This window comes from Convolutriloba macropyga, chromosome 4, assembly GCF_964194025.1.
Source record: "Convolutriloba macropyga chromosome 4, txConMacr16.3, whole genome shotgun sequence".
Classification (NCBI taxonomy): Eukaryota; Metazoa; Xenacoelomorpha; order Acoela; family Convolutidae; genus Convolutriloba; species Convolutriloba macropyga.
Genome location: NC_134471.1, coordinates 78,539,004 through 78,565,273, shown reverse-complemented (window position 1 = coordinate 78,565,273; position 26,270 = coordinate 78,539,004). Strand labels below are relative to the sequence as shown.

General features: G+C 34.3%; 2 protein-coding genes across 3 annotated transcripts; both read right to left on the bottom strand.

Moving 5' to 3' along the window:
* Window positions 1-313: 313 nt before the first annotated feature.
* Window positions 314-23,756, bottom strand: LOC142337916 (spermatogenesis-associated protein 4-like). Of its 2 annotated transcripts, XM_075387552.1 has the most exons (9): window positions 23,565-23,756; window positions 23,080-23,352; window positions 22,446-22,564; window positions 18,377-18,599; window positions 16,861-17,218; window positions 5,347-5,550; window positions 4,785-4,948; window positions 1,149-1,270; window positions 314-662 (listed from the first exon to the last, which is right to left on the bottom strand). In XM_075387552.1, exons 1-9 carry the CDS (start codon window positions 23,719-23,721, stop codon window positions 465-467), a joined length of 1,818 nt encoding a protein of 605 aa, XP_075243667.1. In that variant the 5' UTR covers window positions 23,722-23,756; the 3' UTR covers window positions 314-464. The 2 variants fall into 2 exon arrangements, with proteins under 2 accessions (XP_075243667.1, XP_075243668.1); XM_075387553.1 differs by lacking the exon at window positions 23,565-23,756 and having other exon boundaries at window positions 22,446-22,559; window positions 23,080-23,098.
* A 137-nt stretch (window positions 23,757-23,893) lies between these two features.
* LOC142338686 (uncharacterized) lies at window positions 23,894-24,564 on the bottom strand. The gene is made up of 2 exons (XM_075388552.1): window positions 24,283-24,564; window positions 23,894-24,095 (listed from the first exon to the last, which is right to left on the bottom strand). The coding sequence occupies exons 1-2, from the start codon at window positions 24,534-24,536 to the stop codon at window positions 23,945-23,947; spliced, it is 405 nt and encodes a 134-aa protein (XP_075244667.1). The 5' UTR covers window positions 24,537-24,564; the 3' UTR covers window positions 23,894-23,944.
* Between the last annotated feature and the right edge of the window lie 1,706 nt (window positions 24,565-26,270).

Here is a 26,270-nt window from a genome sequence, read left to right as displayed (position 1 = left end):
GCATTATTTTATTTCAAGAATGGTTAGTTGAACGATATGTAAGTTTTTGAACGTTTTCTATCTCTTGCTCATTTGGAAGACAATTTGTAAGATTGTGGATGAGCCAGTTCGCAGTATTATGTGCTTGAGATAAGGACTAAAGTGCTACTCGTTTTGTAATGAGAGGCTTCTTAAATTGGGAAAATTAAAATCAATTAGTACTTCGCTCCCCGTCTCAATCAATGTTGGCTGCATTTTCCTGTAGAGAACAATTGTTCGTCCAATCACTGCGATTGAATACCATTTTCAGCTGCCTGTCAGTATAAAAAGCTCATAATCTGAAAATAAATTTATTATGCATTAAAGAGCAATTATTATATCTTACTTAGTTAATAATATTGGGCTTTAGAAAAATTAATTATAGATCAATTTTTAATTCTTCCTAGTCATTAGAATTGCTTTAGCTTCTTCCATTGCTACACTTGTTATTGTGAATTCTGTTGTTGGAATTGGGATTGTTGTTGTTGTTGTTGTTGTTGTTGTTGTTTACTGTTTGTGGCTGTGGGGACTGGGGGTCTTCTAACACAAGCCTCCCCTAAGGATGTGTCAATGTCAAATCGGGTTGGGAATTCTGCCCTCTGTTTCAGTCTCTGCTCCATATGTTTATTCACAATAGTTTGGGCCTAGAAGCAAAGAAAGAAAAAATTAATTATTTCCACTATCACTGGCGGTTAAAATTTTTTTGAGGCAAAATATAATTGAAAAAATTAGATGCCAAATCTAGCAGTGGCGCTGTCTGGTGTTGGATGTATTTGCGCATCTTTTAGACCATAGTTATATTTAAAAATGCGCTGATAACACTACATTTAAAAAATGCTAGGAAAAATGCTGGCGTAACTCACAATTTTACCTCTATCTATTTCGAAATTCTACGTACCCAGAAAAATATTCATGATAAGCCTCGATACAGCACTGAAGGCCGGTAATTCGACTGATTCAGAACAAATTCTTTTTAAAAATATCATTTTCGTTTTAAAAATGTGAAATTTTGTTTTAAAAATACCGAGTTTTGTTCTGAAAACATCAAACTTGACTTTCAGTTCAGTCTATCTAATAGTTGAACTGGTAATTTCGAAAATGATATATACTTAAATGCTTAGTATGGGTACCTTGTGTTGTTTGAGAATGTGGTTGGGTTCCGTGACTAATTCAGTGTGTTTGATGTTGTTGCTCACTGCCTTAGCGGCTGTGCTCCTCGCGTGAAGGGGAAGAGTTCTTTGGTAGTACCAGTCTAAAACGCCCCCAAAAAATATATAACCAAACAAGGAGGCTCGGTAATGTGCGTTCGCACATCAAGTTCCGATCCCGTTTGTCCACATTTTCGGCATATATGTCTACCAAATAAGAACAGATGGAAAACCCCAAAAATTCAAGTAATTTTCAAAAAAAAATTTGTGTGAAAAAAGATCGCCTCAAACGCAAATAACTCAGTGGAGTAAAAATGCAGCATTACATTGATGAGGTCAGCCACTATTAAGAAAGCAAGTCAAGATGAACAACAAAATCAAACAACAATAACAACAAACATTAATTACATTCAAAACTTTATGCCCATTTAAAAAGAAAACTTACAGAAGCTCAAAACATCTACGGATAAAACTGAAACTAAACAAAATAACTTTTAATGCACTAGAAAAGATTAGGGACCACTCTATAAAAAGGCTCGGTAACAATCAGACAAAAAAGAACAAAAAAAACAGCAAAGATAAAAAAGTTTAATTATTAAAAACAATTAATTTCATTGTAAGGAAAACTATTAGATGGCCATTGAAAACATCCAATAAGTTTATTATCACATACGCCTCTATAGCAGGGCCTTAAGACCTGTCATTCATGATTTTTTTCGGTTACAAAAAGAACAACAAACAGAGACAACAAAAAAAATACAATTAAAACTTGCGAGAAAACGCTGTCGAAGCCGTACAGTCATATTTGGCCCCTCCAAAAATGATTAATTTGAGCCTTCTTCGAACGCAAAGGTATAGGCCTTATCTTTGAAAAGAAGATGTAAAAACCACAACAAAATTAAGAAAAAAGGTCAAAATTAAATGAAACATTTTTTTCGAAAACATTTTCAAAGTCATGAAAGCCATTAGCTACAAATTTAAAACAATTAAATAGGTTTGCCTATTTTTCAAAAACGAAGCTCTAGAGACCAGTAAAAATTTAGAATTTGTCATAGGTCTTTAACAATATCGTTAAGTATAGACAGAAATGAAAATTTAGTTTACTTTTTGTGCGAACAACTTTTGTCGAAGCCAGTAAATTCATAACAAATTCTTTTTAAAAGAGTATATTTTGTAATTTGCACCTTTCCTCGACAACAATAATCTCACATGTGACCTGTAATAAAGAAGACAAGGAAACAAATAGACAAAAAAGAAGAAAAATGCGAACTTAAGCATCGTTAAAGTGTTTTTTTATTTTTGATTACAATTGTTTTCAAAGTCATGAAAGCCATCAACTATCTACTTAATACAGAATAGAAGCTCATTTATTTCCTCATAAAATCCCAATGAGAACTTTCGTTATTCAGGTAATTTCATACGACTAAAAAGACAAAGTTAAAACGACAGTTAAAGAAAATTGTAAAAAAAAATCAATTAATTTCTTCAAGAAAGGGATGTCGAAGCCGTTGAAACCATAATCTATGCATTCCAAGACTTTTAAATATTCAATTGTACTCTGTTTTGAACGCCAATAATGTAATTTGCGAAATGGCAATGATATGATACTGTGACAAAACGAGAAAAAAAACTTGAAAAAGGCGCCAATACCTAAAAACTAAAAAAAAATTGTGAAATCTAGTGGTATCAAAGCCAAAAAACCATAACTTATCGCGTAATACCGTAAAAAAGAATTTAAATTCAATTCAATAGAAAGAAGAGGAAAAATGCTTTCTTTCTTTTCTGACTCTAAGCTACAAGCTGACCAAATTAAGAGAAAAAATAGTTGCAAAGTTCAATAAGCCATTGTTTAATTAAAATCAAACATTTTTAAAAGTCAAAACGACCCTAATCCTTCGAGTAAAGAAAATAGATACAATAAGTTGGAACTGTTTAGAAAACCTTTTGGACCTATGAACAGTGAACTTTGATGTGAATTGTTCTGTTCTTTAGTTAACATAAAAAAGCTCAATTTTTTAAAAAAAAAAAGACCGACTGATTACAATCCGAATTCTTTTTCCGATTGTAACAGTCCAAGATTAGACCAAAGACAGCCCCGCTTTTGTTGTTTGTCCATTTAGAACCTTCAACTGTTTCCAATGCTTTAGAACTATATAAGTTGTTAGTCAAAGGATCATAAATAAATGCTGCGTTTTCGATGATCATAGAGTAAAGTCAGCAAAAAAGGCAAAACTTTAATTCTACACTACTCTCAATGGAAGTAGAAGTAAAAATAGCTCGCTTTGTAGTTTACAACGATTGTGTTTGTTGTTTTTGGAGTGTGTACTTCAAGCAAATTTAATCAAACTGGACTACAGAAGCTTATTTCGGGCAATTTTTTATTAAAAAAGCTGAATTTTGAAACATTTTGCCAAAATTTGAGCCAAAGAAATGAAATCAAAATAGTCAACAACTCTTTTGTCTCTAAAAGTAATATAAACAGTACTATTGTTAACAATTTTCACAGTTTTTTTTAGCAAAATTGACAAAATTTTATGCGAAGGGACAAAATTAAATAAAACATTTTTTTCGAAAACATTTTCAAAGTCATGAAAGCCATTAGCTACAAATTTTAAAAAATTAAATAGGTGTGACTATTTTTCAAAAATGAAGCTCTAGAGACCAGTAAAAATTCAGAATTTGTCATAAGTTTTTAACAATATCGTTAAGTATAGACAGAAATGAAAATTTAGTTTTCTTTTTGTGCGAACAACTTGTGTCGAAGCCAGTAAATTCATAACAAATTCTTTTTAAAAGAGTATATTTTGTAATTTGCACCTTTCCTCGACAACAATAATCTCACATGTGACCTGTAATAAAGAAGACAAGGAAACAAATAGACAAAAAAGAAGAAAAATGCGAACTTAAACATCGTTAAAGTGTTTTTTTATTTTTGATTACAATTGTTTTCAAAGTCATGAAAGCCATCAGCTATCTACTTAATACAGAATAGAAGCTCATTTATAGGAGGGGCTTTTTAATGATACCACTCACAACTCTCTACGATTAATATATCGATCGGTCAAAATTGTCCGAACAAAAAAAACCATTGTTGAGTATATAGTTCCTCCCCCCTCAAGAGGGGTCGGAACAACTAAAAATAATCAACACAAAAGTTTATTTTCCATACGTAAACTGAATTAAGAAATCTTTCTGTATTTCATTAAATGACTACGACTAAAAATCCTTCCACAGAAAATTTTCCGTAATTAAAAACAAAATTTTGATGTTTGGGTGTCGGATTAAATGCATATTTAAATGCGCAAGAGTTCTCTGACAATGAGCCATATATCGCTACCAGACGAAAAATGAAAATAAAAACATTTTGGAAAAATTCGGAAAAATTTTGGAAAAATTTGGAACTCTAGTGTGTTGCAGATTAAAGCAACTGGTCCTAAGTTCTCGATTGCCTATCTACACCACTTTTTTTTTAACTGCAGTTCTTCAAGGCTTCATCTTTCTTGTCAAGAAAGTTCATTAAGAAAGGTTCTTTTTTAAGCCGTAAAAAGCATATTTTTGTACATTTGAATATATTTTCATTTAGCATTTAAGAACTGAAAATATTGAACATCAGTTCACCTGAGAAGTCGATTTCGTGGTCAACAGGAACTGACTTGATGACCCGATTGGTGACTCTATTGTAGACGATCTGGATCAACAACTCAGCCGCATCTGGCTTCATGTGGATTGTACCCTCAACCAACTCATCCGGAATGTCCAGTTCCAACTTCTCTATCAATCGCCTACACAAAAAAAATAAGTCAATAAATTTGGAGTTTTGTAATTCTTTATTTTTTTGTTCGGTTGAGGAAAACACCTTAGAATTTGTTCTGGTCTTAAGAGATGACACTTGTAAAAAAAGACAAGCAGATCTAATAGTGTTCTCTTTGGTGTAGTTTATGATTAATTTGCCGTTAGTTGAAATGTAAACTTTTGTATCTGTGGCTAAATTTGCAGCAGAAAACAATTTATTATTGTTAATATTAAATAACAGAAAATATTATTTAGCACATGTCGAAACCTCAAACAAACATTGACGGACAGTTGTTAGAATCTGATTATATAACAGCAGGGGGGGGGGGTGAGTTCTCGGGGGGGGGGATGAGTTCGCTGCTGGTGATAACAAGGTGAGATTTTGAACCTGAGGACAGTCCAGTTTTTGAGTTTGGACTCGAGTGAGTGTCCGTTGTGAAACTGGTGCATTGACAGGTGCTGTGGGAAGTAGCAGTGGAGTATCTCTGCCACCACATATCCATTAGAACAGTCTCTTCTCACATTCCTAACCAACACTGTCAAGTCCATTGACTGCAGCCATTTGAACACGTCACGGGGTAGCAACAACATCCTAAATAAAAAAGGGGTTTTTGGTCCAGCTCAGTTCTTTCATATTTTTCCATAAGTGGAGCATGGCCATTTCAGTACATTCCTTGACTCGATTACGGTCTTTTCATGAGTCGAGGAATTGAATTTTTGGGATTATTAAAAGTTAACATAAATATTAAACATCGTCCCATGTTTTAAAAAAAAAAACAGAGATCGTACTCCAAAAATGGTCGATTTTTAATGTCAAAAAATTGTCGGTAACATCACTTTTTGTTAGAAAAAATTGACAAAAGCGCGTAGTTTTTCTTTGATATCGTCGATAAGTTCCGTTTTCAACAGAGGAATTATTCAATGTGTGTCGTTTTCAAAAGCAGGAAATAGTCGACAGTTCGAAGCGCACTCGATTGAACGCAATATTTTCATGACCTATTATAAATGAGTTCAAAGAATTATAGTCCTAAGTACTATATTCATTTTATCGATTCATTTGGCGCATTAATAAATTGTATTTTCATTTTCGGATGAAATGTGTAAATTGAACTGGGGGTGTTTGAGGAGCTTATTTTATTAAGGGGGTCGGTTTTTAACTTTTGAGTAGAAAATTGATTCATAGATTAAAATCGAAAATTTACAGCAAATCATTAATTTATGATTGCGTGTGGTGAGCAATTAAGTGCGTTTAGGTGGTGTGCGTGCAAGTATGCGTGCTTGCTTGTGTGTGTAAGTGTGTGAGCATCTTTTTAAAATCTCAGAGTCAATATTTCGTTGGTTGAATTTTAGGAGTAGTCAGTCACGCTATGCTTTTATAATTACTGAATATTTCTGTTTAACTTAGCAGCCACCATCTACTCATACAGTTGTTAATTATACTTGCAGTAGTAATTGGCGAAAAAAAACAATAGTTTTCGGTCGTGAAGCTTTTTCAATTCCCCGTTCAAGTGGTGAGTGAATTTAGTAATGAAATACATTTTCCGTTTTCTGGAGCAATTTTTTCTTGCAGCAGTTTGGCTTCAGTTTTTGCTGTTTCCTCTTCGTCTTGCGCACAATTGTTATAAAAAAGTGATACACGACATATGTTTTCAAGATTTATAGTGGTTTTTGGTTTTTTGTGTTCTTGAGGTTTTGCAATTTTTTTCTGTCGGCATAAGACAGAAACAAACCTTTTATCGGTTCTTTAATTTTTTTTCAATTTTGAGTTTATTGAAAGATTTCAATTCAAATCTAACGGTTTCCAAAACTTTGATATAACTTATTTGCAAAAGTTTCATTTTTTTAATGATGTTAGTTTTGTAGTTATTCTTCGACCAATCATTTTGACTAATGACTGGTCAAATTAGTCCTATAAGGAATCAATTTCAGTCATTTCTATTTATATTTATTGAAATACTTGCTAAATTTTGTTTTCAAAAACTACAAGTGATTTTTCAATTTTGCCAGATTTTTTGTAGTTCCATGACTTAACAAGGTCTGTGAATCTTGTTTCACTGCTGAATTGTTATTTTGTTTTTTAAAAAAAGCGTCTAATTGAGCTCGTTACTTCAGTTCCTGTTTTTCATGCAGAAGTGTCTCAAGGATTATCAGTTTAGGGGATGTTGCTTTTTATCAGTTTCAAATCATATCTAACGTTTTTGAGAACTTTGACACTACTAGTTTTCCAAACTCTTTGACTTTGACATTTGCCAATTTTTGTAGTTTCTTTCATTGTACTGTGCTCAAGTGTTGATATTGACGTCTTTTTTCGCTCTATCGATGCAAATATTTCAATTTACTGCTTTTTGTTTGATCGGGTTTCAGACTATTTGTTTTTAAAAAGTGTAAGTGAATTTTTATTTTTCTTTCTCTGTAGTCCCTAAATGCTTTTTACAAAACCTCATATTTGCTTTCAAACGATTAGTGATGTAAAGATTATTGATGTTTCAGTTCTTAGTTGCATGTTTCAGTAATTTTGGAAGCCACTTAATTTAACATAAATTGGTAAAATCAAATTTTGCTTACTATCTCATGTGTTGTCCTTCTACCTTTTCTCTTCTATTTTTTTTTCAACGTTGGTGTTTTCTGTTTGAACTCATATACTCTAAAATCCGATATTGAGAATATTGATTAGGATGTTTTTGGACCTAATATTTTGCGCAACCACTTTTTTTAAACAAATGCGAAAACTTTTTTTTGGAACATGTAAATTACTCAGACTATAACCATAAGGTTAGATATCTACAAGCTCTAAAATGTTAAATAAATTAATCAGCATTGTTATTAATATAATAATCTTCAAATTGTGGCTGTTCGTTTTCATATGTAAAAATAGGATTTGAAGGCCCCTATTTGTCTATTAACGAGTACTTTCTTGTGTTGATCGAGCAAAAACTCGGTTAAAACATTTTTAAAGCAAGTTTTACTGTTAAAAGTTTTAATTGAAGAGGGCAATTTGTTCCATTTTTGAACGCTTTTCAAGATTTAGGATTTGTTACTCCACTTCGTTTTCGTGGTCTTTTTTTTAAAAAAAATTGATTTGTTCTTTTGTTCTGTCTAGCGTTATGGCGACTAGAAAACATTTAAAAATTTTCGGATGTTTCCCATTGTCTTATGTCTGATTGTAGCTTCATTAGGCTAACTTTTGAGATAAACAATTTGGCTGGCAGGATACGATCCTTAATGAGAAGATCAATAGAGTGGTCATATTTTTGACGAAAATAACAATTTTTTATTCCCCAGTTAATTTGCCTGTTTATGCGGTTTATGTTCTTGACTGTAAGAGTTTGAAAGAATACTCCACTGAAAGAGAGATGAGAGAGTACAACTGACTTGAAAACATCAGTTCTTACTTTCAAAGATATTTGATTTCTTACAAGATACAAAGAACGAATTGCATTAGCCATTTTGCTAAAAACTGAGTTCAGGTGATTTTCAAAAGTTAGGTTTGAATCAATTTGTACTACCAGATATTGACATGCATGAGCTGGTTTGATAACTTCGCCTTTAAATGAAAACTCGGGATCCGAATTAGTATGATTTGTAAAGATTAACATCTCTGTTTTATCGGCATTTAAAGTGAGTTGATTCTCTGTCAGGTATTTGTCTGTTTGTTCTAATATTTTTTCAATTTTTTTTGGGAATATTTTCATTACGTTCAAAATTGCATGTAATACTAGTGTCATCCGCAAATTGAGCAACATCATTTTTACCTTCCAGCTTTTCAGAAAAATCGTTGACATATAACAGAAAAATAATAGGTCCTAATACAGTTCCTTGTGGAACACCATGATTAATAGTTATTTTATCTGATAAGTCAATACCCAGTTTTACGCATTGTGTTCGATTTTTGAGAAAAGATTTCAGAAGTAAAATTGTTGATTGAGAGAAGTTGAAATTTTCAGCTTTCTTGAGAAATATCTCATGTGAAATTGAATTGAAAGCCTTTGCAAGATCTAAGAACACAGCACCTGTGTCGTTGTTATCTTCCATAATTCCTTTTATTTTTTCATTAAAATAAAGCACAGCATCAGTAGACGACTTTCGAGATTGGAAACCGAATTGTTTTTTGTTCAAGAGCGCAAATTTTTCAAGATATTCTACTAACTGATTAAGTAAAAGCCTTTCAAAAACTTTTGCGAAAGTTGGTGTTACAGAAATTGGACGACAATTAGTTAAAACAAAAACATCTCCTTTCTTGAAAATTGGTGTGATGTGCGCATCCTTAAGAATTGTTGGAAAAACTCTCTCTTGAATACAATCGTTAAATATAATCTGAAGATGTGTCCCAAGAGCATATTTTCCGGATTTCAATGCCCAAGCATTGATGTATCCCGGCCCTGGTGCTTTGTTGTTATCTAGATTGTCAACAACTTTATAGATTTTCCTCAAAGTAAAAGGTCTAAAGTTAAACTCTTGAAATTTTTGCTCTATTTTTTCGACGTTCAATGAAACAATCTGCCCTCTGTAGATGCCCATTTCGCAGAAAACTCTGTTAAAAGCGTTACATATTGATTTTTTCTCTTTCGTTTTTCTACCATTCTCATCAATTTCTGTGATGTTTGGACTGTTGTTTTTCTTTCCAATTTTTTTCTTAATGAATTTCCATTTCTCTTTTGAGGTTTCAATTTTCTTAAAAAATTCCTCTGAAAATTGATTTTGTGCTTCTTTTAACTTTCGATTTACAAGGTTGTGATACTTGTAGTCATTGAAGTACCGATGTTTCTCGGCAACTAAATGTTGAATTTCTTTGTTGAACTTCAATTACGATTTTGAAAAATTTAAGAGTTTATTTTCGTGTATGTATTGGTTTATGATTTCAAAAACTGTACCTCTAAGGAGGATGAAAATCCGGTCTTTAGTTTCTTCTCAATTCGTTGAATTGTAATTCGTTACTGGTTCATTAACGCAAGTCCTTTTGTGGTCAAAAACGATTTTCCTGTCTCAAAATGACTCTTGTCAACTTTAATTAGAGGCGTTTATGTCCAATGATCCGTGAAGTTTTTAGAGACTGTTTTTATTGATTTCAACAAGTCAAACATTTTCTGGATCTTTTCCGTTTGTGCCCCCCAGTACGTTATGCACCCCCCAGTTACAGAGCACGTGCCATTACATAGTAAATCATTATGTAAAAATATGGCACGTGCGTCTGGGGGATGTAAATAATATGCGCCCACTAAGATGGGGGGGGCACAAACGGAAAAGACCCCATTTTCTTTTAAAAATTTTTTTTTGTTGCAAATACAATTTTCTCATCGACATTTTGTATTTATTTGTCTACGAAGCAACCAACCAGCTATATTTTTTTAATTCTGACCCTTTTGACAGCCGGTCAGCTGTTACTGAAGCGATTTTCCGGGCGGGAACAGTTTTTGTGGCTCGCGGGGCAAACCGCAGTTAACCATCTCAATTTTATCTTAAATTAATCAACCTTCTCTGGCTGTTTGTTTCCGGTCTCACATATAAAAATAAAATTTAAAATCACTTTGTCGGCAGTTTTTTATATTCGACTGGCAGGGCAATAATTGAAACTTCCTTTAAACTTTATTTTAAATTCTAGGCGATGGAAATTTTCTCAACTTCTTAAAACTTAAATTGTTTGGAAAAGTGGAAGGGTTGGCTATGTTCAGTGCTTTTCAGTGCACATCCATGTAAATTTTTTGGAGCTGAAGTTGTTCAAGAAATCAATGAGGCGCTTTTCGTACATCAGCTCCAAAAAATGCTTTGAGTTCGACAGAAAATGGGTTTTGCTAAAAATCTAGGTGATAAAAAAAGAAACGCGGCTTCAAAAACTATGTTGTCCTTACCTGCTTCTGGCTAGTTCTGCGGATTGCTTCTATTCTCTGGAAATTATTACGGACAATTGGGATAATTAAGTAACTGTTTGCTTGTTTATATTTCCAAAACACACCTACAAATCACAATATCACTCAATCAATGCATACGATAGAATGCATAAACAAGCACGTGCGTCTTAATTGTAATTACAGCACCATATACACGTTATAATGCACGCAAATTAATACAAAGACCTGTACACATGTACTATAAAAACAAAGTAATAGATTTATGAAGAGATTGTCTTTAGATGGTCTCTCGATCACTGATGGGGGTTGTTATCGATTAATGTACAGACATAAAAAACGAGCAAGAGTTAATGAGACACCATCAAACTTTGCCAATTATTTTTTAACTAGAAAGTAGTTTTCCAATTAAAAAATGACCATAGTACCAGACCTTACGAAATTTCTGATTAATTGAGACTTAACAGAAAAATTTTTCATTTAAAAATTATCTTAAATGAAAACTAATCATTTTTGTTGTTAAATTTCAGAGGAAAAAAAAGGGAAATCAGATTGTGACTCGTCGAAAGTTTCAACAAATGCTGGATCAACCCAGGATGTTTTTGTTCTCGGACAGCATACTTGTAGGAGTTAGAAACAATTTTAATTTTATTTTTTTAGAGATTTTGTATCGAAGTTACGCCAAAATTTTATTGCTTTTCTTCTTAAAAAAGAGTGCTGAGAAGAGAATAAATGAGAAAAAACAAAAAACATAGCAGGACAAGTCCTGACGTACAATTCAAAAGAATTTTCATTGACTAAACAGAAAAACTAGACATAGAATCTACTATGAGTGAATTGAGAAAAACATTTTTAAAAAAAAAAATCAGAATAAAAAAAAAGAAAAAAACAGAAAATCAATATCAAAATGCCGCATGTGAACAAAAAAACCACTAGCGAGAAATGACAATTTAATTCAAACAAACAACTAGGCCTAGAATAAGCTGTGAAAGGATTGAAAAAACCATTTAGAAAAAAATCCGATCCAGTAAAACAGGAAAATTCAGAGTGAAAATGCTGCATGTGAACAAAAAACCACTACCGAGAAACCGAATTTTTGTTCAAACACCGTTTTCTCGCTCCACTTTAAGATTAGAGCGAAAAAAATTCACGCCGCAAAGCCACTCTCTTTTTTGCTCCATTTCCTATTTTGGCGTGACCAAGATCACAACTCCAATTTGACTTCAAAATCATGAAAATATGTGAACAGATCTTAAAAAAAAACAGCGCCCCAATACAATTCAAATTGTTTGAATTGAAAAAAAATTAAGTGTAAATTTTACAAAAACGGTTCAAGAGCTAACCAAAAACAATGAAAGCCGATTTTAATGCACTTTCAAAATTCTCCACCAACTGTGTGTGATTTTAGAATGTGAAAAGATCTCTATAACAATAACGGCCTGAATAAATTTTTTACCGACGAAATTTGCTGTTAGCGCCCGATGAGTACTAGAGAAAAAACAAACAGAAATTATATAACCGTGCTTTAACTGAATCAGAACATATAAACAACATTACTTTTGTAAACTTTTTCAACATTTGTTTCTATTGTATAATGATCAATTCGGTGCAACTGATTTGAAATGTAAGATTTCGATTAGTTTTCGGAAACGTTTTTAGAACCAAAATGTTTAAAAGATTCGCTTTTAAAAGGTACATCACATTAAGATCGCTAGATGAACCCGTTGAGAATTTGACAAATTTTTATTTTGAGTTTCGTCCAAGAAAGAACAAGAGAAGCCTAAGTTCAAGCGGAAAGGTGCATTATTATCAAAGCAAGGTCTATTTTAATTCTTTTTCAGCTAAAAAACTAGATGTGAACAGCTTTTTTGTCTGTCACGCATAAAAGTATCTTTTTGTTATGCTCAAGCCAATTAAGCACTCTTTTCTTTTAAGTTTCCGGAAAAAATGGTTCAGTTAAACAAAGATAAGATTCCATTACTCTAAAAATAATTTTAATTGAAGAAAAACTCAAAAATCAAAACTCAGAGATTATGATAGATAAGTGGGTAATCGCTCATTTTGTTTTTTTGCTCCATTTTTGCTCCAAAGAATTTGAAGAGTGTGTTTGTTGCCCTTGGCATTGTTTTTGATTTTTAGATCTCAATGAACCTGATAAGTTATATCTGCAGAGAATGAACGCACAACTTCCTCGTTTTTTTAAGACCGGTTTTGCAGGAGGAGCAAAGAGAAAGTTCAAAACTTTTAACGGAAGTTTTTAACAGAAAGATTATCATTGCCCTCCAAAACAAAAATGAATTACAGTAAAAACAAATTTATAAACAAATTGCCAAACTTTTTCGTGTTTTCAGCAGGCACCAAAAATCAAAATAATTCAACGCATTAGAACCGAAATAGTTTGTTTGATTTTTTATTTAATTTTTTTTCTCTGTTAAATACGATACAGCAAAGACCCTTTCTTTGACAAAAATCGTAAATTTGAAACTAAAAATTAGTAAGTAATTGTTTGTATATCAATTTAAAACCGTACACAGATAAAAAAAATGAAGATCTAACTACTATAACGCATTATGTTTGTTTGTCTGTTTTTGTTAATCAGACTGCGCATCAGATCCTAACGTTTGAGCACGCACCATAAGGCAGCAAATTTCAACAGTTCAACGAGGTTTTATCGATTGACAGCAAACCTGATTTTTTCAAGCACTGCTAAATAAGGAAAACAGTTTAATCGCTTTAAATCAACCTTCAGCTTCAAATCTAAACATACGACGGTCAGTTTCCCCTCAAGGGTTATTAAGGCATGGTCGCTTACTTCGATCATTGCGTTTCAGATATCATCCTGAAATTGAAATAATACAGACAGTTCATTTTAAGTTATGGTCGTTTACTTAATTCGAACATTGCGTTTCAGATCCCTTTCTGAAATTGAAATAATATACACTCAGTGCAATTTTGCACCCATTTGTAAATTGATTTCATTTCACGCTTAAACAAGTCTGCGTAACTAGGTTCACCTTTAATTACGGGAACAGGTGTTTTTAGAGCTGAACAAAATATAAAAAAGGTGTTTTCGAATGTGCTTGTCCTGAGCATGATCTAAAATGCCGCTCTCGTACAAAAAGTTTCAAGCAAGCCGGTGGTAGTTTTACTAATAAAAAACTAAGTCAAAAGATATGAAATTTGTAAATCTACCATCAGCATGCTTAGATTTTTCGTACGAGATTGGCAATTGGCAATTCCGAAAGACCATTCTCAGCAAAAGCAAAAAAAAACATTCAAAAACAACCGTTTTGTCACAAAATCTTGTACTTATTATCGCCTTGATTGATATAACCCTTTATATCTTAACGCCACATTATTTCAACCCATAATTTAGCTGTTGCCACCATCAGCACGTGTTCCCATAATTAGCCGATAATTCAATACTTTGTTCGGCTACGATAGTTTCATTTCAAGACCCACGTACAGCTGAGTAATTGCACGAGAAAAATGGTTAAATGTTAATAGTACCAATAAAATATTGAACCGAAAGTGGGTTTAAACGAGGACGTGACCTAATCTTAAACACATTCCCGGCAGATTACCAAAAATTAGCCGCTGTTGATTTCCATAACCAGGATTGAAAGAAGAGAAAAATACTAGAAAAAAAAACAAATTTTTGCACATAAAACATACTACTGTTCCGTAGTGAAATGACACAGGGGCTAGTGTCAATACCAATAAGCATTAGAGATGGTAACTAAGAACAAGTTTGAGTAACGGGCATCTAAAATGGGGCTTTATGGGTTCATCCCGTCTCTATTTCTCATTTCGTTTTTTGATACTTAATCTGTTCAATTTGAGTGTCTGCTGTGCAACTGCTGTCTAAACACTTGTAGCAGAAGGAGAGAGGAGTGAAACTAGCCTTGAGAAGTCAAAGATTTCACGCAAAATGGTGAACAAGCTGTGAACTAAGGTAAAGCGAAAATTTTTTTAATACATAGCAGGACAAGTCCTGACGTATAATTCAAAGAATTTTCATTGAAGAAACAAAAAACTAGGTTCAGATAAAAAATAAAATAAAAACAGAAAATCAATGTCAAAAATCTGCATGTGAACAAAAACTTACTAGCGACAAATGCAAATTTGGTTCAAACAAAAAACTAGGCCTAAAATAAACCATGAATAGAATGGAAAAGCCATTTGGAAAAAAAATCCGATCCAGAAAATCGAAAAAAAACAGTAAAAATTAAAGTGCAATTTCAGCATGTGAACAAAATCCAATAGCTGGAAAGCGATTTTTTGTTCAAATACCGTTTTCTCCCTCTACTTTAAAAATGGAGCGAAAAAATTCACGCCGCAAAACCACTCGCTTTTTCGCTCCATTTCCTGATTCGGCGTGACCAAAATCACTACTCCAAATTGACTTCAAAAATCATGAAAATGTGTGAACAGATCTTAAAAAAATTAGGAGCGCAATAATAGCCGCCTCGAATTCCAGACGCGGCTATTAAAATTTTGTTTGAGAGCTTTTTTTTGAAAATTGTTTTTGGTCGAGCTCTGTAAGGCATCGTTCCGCAAGCGAGCCGAAATTTTACGTCTAATTGGATTTTTACTGCTTTCAATCAGTATATCCACTGTTTTCATCGAGCATGAAAAAACAGGCAAAGGATTTTGTTTAGAAACCTATTTCTTTATTAATTGGAACATTTGGCTTGGTCATTTTAACAATATTTTGATTGTGAAAGTTTATATCTTGTTATTCATTTTATTTCAAAGTACAATAAAATTTTTCCAATGTTCTAATTATGGGTACAGCTAAAAAGTAATTTTGGTTTGACTGTTAGAGCTTTTCGAGATTTTCATTTGATGCTTAATTTACTAAGGGCAAACAAACCCTGGCCACAAATCCATTTCTCAATACCTTGACTAGGTTGATAGGCTAAGACAACATGCAACCAAGACTCCTTAAGCGACCGAAAACTAATCCAAAACAGAGACCATTACATTTAATATTATACAAGAAACTAATTTTCAAACTTCAAAGCTAAACAACGGTTACATTAAAATTTGTGCATTTTTTTAGAATCATGTTCTAAACGAAAAGACATTGTCCGATTTTACAATTTCTCCCGTCATCAACGTCAGTTTCTGTCTGTTTCGACATCTCGTTTGCTTCGTTTCCTATTCCATTAACATCCCCTCTTTGAGAAGTTAAATCAATTGAAGGTAAATTAGTCTTTTGTGATTTAATGTGCGATATTGATGTTGCTAATTTGAGTCCTTTGGGTGCCTCGAACACTAGAACAATCGTGGACCCCAGATTAAATCTTCCGACCTCGTCGCCCACTGAGAGCTTTACTCCCCGATCACAACGATTATTCATAGATTTGCCATCTGATGATGATGTTTCACTGCTAAATACAAAAAAATCAACGTATTTTTCATTTTTTATCGAAACTTTTTTTATGAAATGGAAAAATTGGAGTTCGATAAGCCATCAACATTATTCGAATCTGAAAATTAAACGTTAGCTCCGTGCTGTGTCACTACTAAAAACAAAGAATTTGATACAGTGGTTAAAATTTTTCGCATTGCTTGACAAAAATTCATGTTTCGTTGAAATGCGAAATATTTTTTCATTTTTTGTTGAAACTTTTTTATGAAATGGAAAAAGTTGTAGTTCGATAAGCCATCAACATTATTTGAATCTGACAATTAAATGTTAGCTCCGTGCTGTGTCACTACTAAAAACAAAAAATTTGATAAAGTGGCTAAAAAAATTGCTCATTGCTTGACAATTAAAAATTCATGATTCATTGAAATGCAAATATACCAATATTTTCCATTTTTTTTTTCATTGTTGAAACTTTTTTATGAAACAAAGCTTTTGGAAAATGTTAACAATTGCAGTTCGACAAGCGATCAACAATTAACGATAACGACCGACAATTAAATGTTAGCTCCGTCTATTTATAACCATCTTCTAGTTCTCCTAAGAATGAAATTTTTCGGCGACATTAATAACGCGATCTGCTTATCGCTTCAATTAAGAAACTAAATCATCCAGACTACTTTACCTAAGTTTGAAGTCTTGGTAGAGACAATTTCTGGTTCTGTTATTGGTTTGCATTTCTGGGCAACTGTTGATGGTGATGGAACCCACAGCAGTGGCCCCTACAGCTGTGAAGGAGAAAAAACCGTGTTCCCACTCTCCCATCATCACACACCTTTCTTGCACACTTAACACACTACTTAGATCATCAGAACCACCATCAATAGGAGACGATGGCAAAGAGGAGTCGCGAGTACCTTGGGTCGATTGATCTGGTCCCTCGTTATGTGGAATGGAATGATGATTGTTCTTTTTTGAGTTCGTAATGGCTGCAGCTCGGCTGAAGAATTTCAGGACCCCTGGTCGGACAGATAACAGAGAGCCTAAACACAAATCAACATTAAATTCTAATACATCGGGGAAGTGGAATCATGTCAAATACAACAGCATTGCCATAAGGAACCGTACCAAATGGTTTCAAAAATACGACCGTCTTCGGTTTGAATTGCGTAATATTGCCGCTGTTTCCAGGTATGTTCCCTTGAGATCAAAACTTCGTTAATTCTTTTATTGAACAGTTTGGGTCAATTTCTAAAAAAAATAAACCCCCCTGAGAATCACTTGACAAAAAATAAACATAGCCGGCAGATTGCCGGAAAAGAGCCACGATAGACGCTTGTGGCCTTCCATGAATTGAAACAACTAAAGAAATAAGATAGACAGATCGACCACCAGTCCTTTAATAGACCACTAGACTTTTTGGTTAGATTCGGCCTGTCATTTTTATGAGACACATAAGCTATACAAGAAAGCCCTGATAGGGCTTTTCAAAATTAATATTCGAAATCATAAACTCAAGACTCTTATAATCAAGAATTAGGGCATATACGTTTGGCACTACTTAGATGCACACTATTGACCTTTAATTAGTAAATGTTCATAAAACTTAAAGTTCCATAAGTGAGTTCAGAAGTCTTTTTTTGAGTGAGGTAAGTCACGCAATTGACCTAAAAGCAGAAACGACGTCACGAACACTAATTTTAACTGCAAAGCAGTAGAAGTCACTGAAGTCATTGAGAAAATCAATTCCAAGAACTCAGGGTAAGACGAAACAAAAATCTGTTAGACGCTAAAAAAATAATAGCGCAATAATAGCCTCCTAGAATTGCTGACGCGGCCATTAAACATAAACCGACTAACTTTGGACAAAATGTTCTCAAACGACAGGCGGGACAACTTACTTCAGAGGGGGCTGTAGCCTAGATAGATTCTTATGGGCTATTATGGTTTTTTAAGCAACTTAAAAACTTAAGACTTAATTTCTGAATAAGAGCAATTTAGGTCATGCGAAAATCAAGAAGTCAAGCGTGAAGAATTCATTTGAGAAATGAAACCAAAACAATAATCTAGCACAAATCACCAAAACGTTAAGGCGAAAAATTTAGCATTAAAAAGGCACACATTTACAATAATTGCTTCTTTCTTCGCTCAAGAGCAATTAAAAATTTACGGAAAAGAATAATTTTTGCGTGATTCCTTGCCTGAAAAATGTCTGACGTAATTTATTGTCCATTTAACAGGTGAGTAGAATCTGTGGCAGTCTTTGGGGCTCAAGTAGATTACGCAAGCATACAAACAGGTGTCATCATCTTTCGTCCCGCTCTTTGAAAAACCTCCCTTTCTATTGTCGCTTTCACCTCTACGTTTGTCTTTTTTGCGATGATATGACAAGGCAAGCAAGTCTCTGGCACTGTAGGATATCATCTGAAATGCAAGTATGTGTCATAGAAGGAAATAAACTTTAGATGAAGCTTAGATTTGTTGAACAGATGGCTGTCTGTTTTGTACATTAAACAAACCGACGAACCTCGGGCTCTCAAACGACCGGCGAGCAACGGGGGGGGGGGGGGGGGGGTTGCTTTGGCTGCATGAGGCCACGTCTTAAAGGGGGTTTTGGCTGCACGGGGTCACTTCTTTGGGGGGGGGAGGCTTTGACTGCACGGGGCCACGTCTTTACGGCCTGAACGATCTGCAGGGGTGGGGATGGGGGGGGGGGTTGAAAACGGGGTGTCAAACGCTAAGCACCGCCCTTCACACCATAAGTATAAGTCTCCAAAACAGTTTCTGTGAATCGCATACTTGGAGACGTAGTCAGCTGAAAGGCTCTAAGAGCACTTAATGTCCTCTGGGCGCTAAGTTTTTATCCCGTTTGCGAGGAAAAAAGTCAAATAGGTCAGACAAAAATCGGCCAAGAAAAAAATCGCAAAAAGACCACATGACTAATATAATTGCTACCAAATTCATTTGAGCGCATTCGTTTTGAGAAGAGGGCTTTTGTGACAACAGCCCTAGTGAAATTAGTGCTTTCTCTTCGCCTTACAAATGATCATTATATAGGTACTTCGTTTCTTAATATACAAGGGTGCAAAAGAAATTGGAGCGCAGCCCTTATTGGCATCGTCATCGCATTTCTTTTTCACAATTTCGAGTATGCCCAACTTCAGAGCTATTATTATTATTATTAAATTGACTTGGTACCCGCGATGCGGGAATCGCTTTGTTAATTAATTACAAAAACAGGACCAATTAACAGGATACTGATAGTATTTAAAGTTCACAGCCTTTAATTTCAAAAGAGAGTTCAGCTGTTTCCGAAATAACACCGTTGGACATGTCCAGTCAAAAGTTGCGATGTCATTTCGCTGGGTGAGAACATTTGCATATTTCACAACTCTCAAAACAAAACACCCTTTCAACTTGACTGATTTCGTTCAATTAAGTTTTGTCCTCAAAAACTGCTTTGCTGCCGAACGGTTACTGTGTGGTCCCTTGAAAACTTTCCAATAATAATCAAACTTAAGGGCAGTATCACAGTGATAAATTCTGTTCAGCATAAGACGATCATTTCGAACCAAAAGAAAACTGATTGGCAACAAATTGTTGTAAATGAGGCTCTGATTGTAGTCACTATCGGTGCAAAATTTCTTTTTCAAAGCCCACTCGAGCGCTCGTCTTTGCATTTTTTCTAGTTTTTTTGCAGTTTGCGCAATTCGAGAACCATACATTTGACGCGTAAAAGAATCGATAAAATGTAACTTTTGTATAAACTTACTTTTACTCTCGTATTTGTAGAAAAGGGAACGTTTCTCTTCAAGAAAAAAACTCTCGTTGTGCCTTCGATAGCCCCCCATTAATATAACTGTCCCATTTCTAATTATTAGTAATAATTATACCAAGATCATTCACCGAAGATTTGCATGTAATTTCTGCATCATCTGCATACAAGTGGACACTAGACTGATCTAACTTTTTTACATCAAAATATATAGCTTCAAACTTTGCATTGTTGAATTCCAACCTGTTTTATTTTAACCATTTGATAGCATTGTTTAAATCGTAGCGAAAATAAATTCATTGGATTTCCAATAATTTTTGTGTCATCGGCAAAAAGATGTGCTGTTCTCCATAAGAGATGGAAGGTCATTAATGTACTCAGCGAATATAAAAACCGCAAACACTGAACCCTGTGGACCACCAATCGTAACAGTTAACTCTGACGAATACTCATCTTTAACATAAACGCACTGAGTTCTATTTGATAAATAATCTGCAAAAAACTTTGAGAAATCGGTTATCAAAACCAAAATGCATAAGCTTCAACAAAATTGCATTTTGATTTACTGAATCGAACGCCTTTGCAATATCGAGATAAATGCTTAATGCAGACTCTTTGGCATTCAAACAACGAAAAAATTTGCCACAATACGAGCATTTGAGTGATTGAAGAATGCTTGGGCCTAAATCCATGCTGGCGATTGTCTAAATTTTTCAATAAACGATCCCTAAATTTTCTATACAACAACTTCTCGAAAATTAAGGAAAGCGCGCACAACATTGAAACTGGTCTGTAATTTTTTATGTCAATTCTCGGCTCTTTTTTATGCAGGGGTTTAATTATTGCTTTCTTCCAGCTCTTTGGAAATTCTTGCTGATTTATAATTTTGTTAAATATCTCAGTTACAACTGGTACAATAGCAGCTGAAAAAGTTTGCAATAAAATTGGCTGCAGTTTATCGTATGACTCAAAACCCGAATGACAACTAAGGATCACTGATTTTACTTCACTGCTGGTGAAATACATATCTTCTAGACAAATTGTGGGGTCTGCTGAAGCGAGTGGCACTAAGAGAGGGCTCGTGTCTTCTTTGAAAACTTATGCAAAATGTTGATTGAAAGCATTGGCAATTTTCAACGATCTAGAAATACTGTTTTCAGCAAAATTCGTCTCGGTTGGCAGATCATGAATACGACGAAAGCTCTTAATATTTTGAAAAACTTCTGTCAAAGTTAAAACTGCAAAGGAATTCAGATATACTGTTTTATCTAGTTCAACTGAATCGGCTAAATTTTTTTCAAGTTTTTCAATTATCGTGCTGACTTTTTGACGTCGTCTAGCTGTATTTAGAACATTTTCTACGTGAATAGAATGAGACGAAAAGTAAAAAGGAGCTTCCCTTCGCCTTCTAGTTTTCCGAGGAATAAATGCCATACAGCAAAAGTTGATTTCATCATAAAAATTTTGAAGTGTGTGGTTTATATCTCCAGCTGAGGCATCAACGTAACTGAATCTTTCAGCAATGTTGGGAAGATCCGCTTTTTGGAAAGAATAAACTGATTTTGATTTCTCAACCTGGCTGCTCGAAAAATTTACTTCAGCGCTAATCATTGGGTGATCGGAAAATGTCGAACGGATCTGAGCAAAAGAAACAGTGTCAGGGAAAATCGCAAGAAAGCAATCATGACCAAACTGTGGTGATGTCATCAGGACGTGGACACAAAATAAGCTGCAACCTTAGAAACAAAAAATGGGGTTAACCGTATTGGTATAGAAAATAAGCAAAAAAAATATATATCGGGCACTGATTGATTTCTTCCAAAATTTTTATGGCAAAAGTACTGCTATAGAAATATGTAAAATAGTTTCGATTAAAGATGACCAGCTTTCCGATTGTGTCTGCATAAATATGATGTTTTCACTGTTCAAAAATTGATAATCACCGTTTGCGAAGTTTAAAAATGCAAAGACCAAAAAGAGAACATTTTGCAAAAAACTTATACATCCTTACATTCTTCCCTCGTGTTTTCTCAAAGTAAGTAAGTATTGTTCGTATCGTAGCTAAGTTACTATAAAAATTGTTATGCTCATAGTTCAAAATTGGTTAGCACCATTTGCGAGGGTGAAAATGCAAAAAAAATCAATTTCTGAACCTTTTGCTGAAAATCTATATTTCTTGTATTTTGTAGAATTGTTAACCATTGTCGACAGTGAGCATCAGAGCGCTTGAAAATGATCAAAACTCTTAACTTCCACTACAACTTTGGGCCTTTCTTTTAAAAAATACATTTTGCTGCTAATAAACCCTTCAGCGACCCGTTCTGAGTTCATCCAGCAGTTTTTTCCAGGGCGTGTTAAGAACAAATAGATGCACGAAAGCAGCCTCACTTGCCGAAAAAATTTTAATCTGTTTAGAGAAATAACTCACTGCATTGAAAAATCATTTCAGGAAAAACACCGCGTCACGCTTGTTCTACACAGACAATCACACTTACTTCGGAAGCTGATCGATTTTCAGGCGACGTTCTCTCTTCCTCCGTCAGTTGAATTGGACCCAAGAACTGGCTCAATGAGAAAGACTGGCCTTTTACCACAACATCAGTAGACACCTGTTCTAAACATTCAACGTCAAAAAGAACCATTATCGCCCAAAACATGATCGTGAAAAATTAATGAGTTTTGCTTCATAATATGCCCAAAGCACGATTAATTGTTTTGCTAATATTTGCATAGATGGACTTGGCACGGCTTCTGCATGACCCTTTAGGATAACTCTTCGTCTTTTTCTATAACTGTGGTGTTCGAATCTTATCCTGATTTTGCTCTCAAGTCAGTTAGTCCCATTTTAACTTCAAAGTAACTCATGTTTTCACCAAGGCATATAATGAAATAAAAAAAATCCAAAAAAATTGATGTAATCAAAGTTTTCAACAAAGCATACAATCTTTTTGGGAACTGTTTTATTTCCTCCCCGAGAATAGTTTTCAATTCCATTCTACTGTAGACCAAACAATTACTTGGGTTTGTACAACTATAAATTGGATAGCCAGATAAAAGGCTGTTCATTACAATTTATAAACACCTTTATGATCTACGCTGGGGTGGGGCAAACCCATCTTCGTTTCCTACCTTTGCAATTGGCACTGTCTGGACAGCTTTCACCAATGACACCAAACTGCAGAATTTTACCGTCGCTCGGACACCACACTTGGTGCGGAATTGAGCTTTTTTCGAAAGTTCTGGCTCCTTCTTTCAGTTCACGTGTGAAAAACTCATTCAATGTTGAATAGCTTTTGAGGTCGCTGTTTTTGGCTTCCGTCAAATCGGCACCAACCGTACGTGAGAATTTCCCTATTATACTCTCACGCCTGTTCTCCGAGATCTCCAGTGACATCATTTTTCCTAACAAAGAACATTTTTGAGGGGACTTCAATTTATTGATATCTCAAGAAAGAACAAGTTGATAAAGCAAGTTCAATATCAACCGACAAGTATAAAATTTGTGCTTCCATGCAAAAAAAAATAACAGAATTGTGCCTAAACAGAATTTTAAAAAAATAACAGAATTGTTTCTAGAACAGCGCTTGCAATTATGAAACATGTTCAGCACAAACCTACGATAGTTGAGAGCGCTTTCAGCGGCAACTTCCGGTACAAATAGAATAACTGGCTATCGAACTGCTCCGGATTTACGTAGCACATGCTTGCCAACCCACCAGAAGCCACGGATCCAAACAACAGAACACGTGTAAAAGCCTTCCGAGTAGACATGACTGACCAGAAGCAACACGAATATACTCAAAACTACATCTGAAAACACAACAGTCAGCCGTTTACTGACGTCGCATGAACAATTCGTGACAAGCTGCACTTTTGCATTTACCGCTAGCATCGCAGGAAGTCAGTGGCTTCGTAGAGTCCTAAGAAAACTGCGGTAAAAGTATAAACTGTTAAGAATATTATTGAATTAAATCAAACATTCAAAAATACAAGGCTAGAAGTAATCACTGTTTCCACGTATTGATTCGTTTAAAGGTTTCTCGGGCTTTACATTAACATTTAACTGATATGGGAGTAACTTGGACCCAGTTCTTGTCGATGACGATGCGGAGATAATGCAGTGGCCATGACCAACCAACGTTTCGCTAAAACCATCAAATTATTGATCAAGGTTGTAACCGCGGAAATTATTATTAAACAAATTTATAAGTTAAATCTTTTCTCAAGCAGCTAAGCATAGAAAAGGGCAAACGAGTTGAGTAGTCAAGGGGGGGGGGGATAATTACAGCTGTTGAAACTGCAAGCTTTAAGATCCCTTAAAATTTAACATACCTGAACCAGAATTCAAACTCATACCCACAGTTGGCAATACTTTCTTTTCTATTGATCTTGCCACGCACAAACTGATCTTGAAGAATTGCTGAGCTCATAAACTGATGAAGCTCTGATCGCAAAAGATCCAAAACAATGTCATGAAGTGTTAATTCTTCCAGCATCATCTTATTCTCCTGGTAGAAAATTTTCACTAACAATGAGAAAGCAGCCAATCGAACGCTGAATATTTTTGATTGGTATTTGGTTGGCATTCAGATCGCTCATCATTCAAAAACATACACTTCTGTAACAGCATACAAATTTCGTTACTGAAACCAGCAAACAACTGCTCCAGTGACCAACGGGCTGTGGAGCAATCCAAAACGGCTTTCATTAGAGCTAATATTTAAACAAGATTTGATACGAATCAATACGAAAACAAGGCGGTACGTTAATGTGCGTTCGTACATGATGTTCCGACCCGAGCTTATCTACATTTTTGACTAAATTGTCAACCAAATGAAGAGATAACAAAAATAGATGTTTGAGTTTAAAACAATCGTTACACAACCTATCTACTAATTGAATTACATAATGCCATGACTCATTACAGTGCCAACGTGATCTGACATCAAAGAGACTAAGAGACAAACAAAACAAACAACAAAATTAGCACAAAAATTTCACGGCAAAAACTCAATATCTAAACTTAAAAGCACCTAGTGACAACGTCAAAAAGCAGTCAGATAAAACCTTAACTACACAAGTTTACTTTTTCCTAACTATACAGCAGATGGAGAGTTTTCTTAATGAGACTAGGTAACAAGCCGACACAAGGAACGAACAGTGAGGCGAAACTTATAAATTAATCAACATTTTTTACAGCAAGAAATTTCAAAAATCTTGAAAATCATTAGCTTTTAACTAGATAATCCTTGACAAAAATACTAAAGAGTTATTACAAAACCAAAAAGACCCGTCTTTGGTTATACTAAGCCATAGGAACGAACACAAAAACTCAAAAATTACAAACGATTTGCGAAAACAAACTATTGCTACTATTAAAATCATTAGCTATCATCTGAATATTATGTATTTTTATTTGAATTGTTATTTCTACTAATTCAGCTGATAGATTTACCCTGAGAGATTAAATAAGTTTAGTTGGGCCACATTTGAAAACCATTGGGATCTGTTATTACGCGATTGTTCTGAAAGAAGAGAAAAAAACACAAAAATTGACCACTCAATAAACGTTCAAAAAATCCATATTGTCCAACAAACAAAATATTAGTGAAAAACAATATCAACAAATATGTTATTTCTTGAAATAAAAGAAATTGGATAGGACCTCTCATGGATGAAAATAGGTTACAATTTGACGAAATGAACAACAAAAACTGAAAAGTTGAAAAAATATTTCAAAATGCTTATCATAAACTTTAAGAATATTCGCTATAAACTTACAGCTTCGGGTAACATCAATCATTCTGCCCTCAATTACAAGCCTATGAGGCCTGTCATCAACTTACGGCTACCTACAGAACAAAAACAGCAAATTCAAGAAAAAATTGAGCGAGGAAAATGTCGAAGGCAATAAAAAATGAACTTTTTACTAAAAACCTTTCTATTTTCTGTTATTTTGAAGAGCAATGGGATTTTCAAAAAATCAAATATATTAACAAATACATTAGAACCACGAAATTTTCGAGAAAACACGTATTGTCACCGCCATTAAATTCATTAGCTTTCAACGGAAGCCAGTAATTACGCTAAATTGTGCCTCGATGGGACAAAAAGTTTGTTCGCCAATCATATTTCATCAAAAAGACCTTACAACAAGTTATTGACTACGAAAACAACAACAGAGACAGGCAAAAACCAAAAATTCAGTAGAAAAAAGCCAGAAGAAAATGTCGAAGCAATTACAATCGTGAGCTCTTCTCTGAACACACTATCTATGATCCGTTGAACTTCTTCCTTAAAACAATGGGGACTATCAGCAG

Coding starts and splice junctions, on each gene's coding strand:
- LOC142337916 (XM_075387552.1), bottom strand. CDS start 23,721: ATGTCTACTCGGAAGGCTTTTACACGTGTTCTGTTGTTTGGATCCGTG. Junction 4,949..5,346: donor AAAAACTGGACTGTCCTCAG/GTTCAAAATCTC, acceptor TTTTTTGTGTAG/GCGATTGATAGAGAAGTTGG. Junction 1,271..4,784: donor CCACGAAATCGACTTCTCAG/GTGAACTGATGT, acceptor GGGGCGTTTTAG/ACTGGTACTACCAAAGAACT.
- LOC142338686 (XM_075388552.1), bottom strand. CDS start 24,536: ATGCCAACCAAATACCAATCAAAAATATTCAGCGTTCGATTGGCTGCT. Junction 24,096..24,282: donor GAGTTTGAATTCTGGTTCAG/GTATGTTAAATT, acceptor TGATGGTTTTAG/CGAAACGTTGGTTGGTCATG.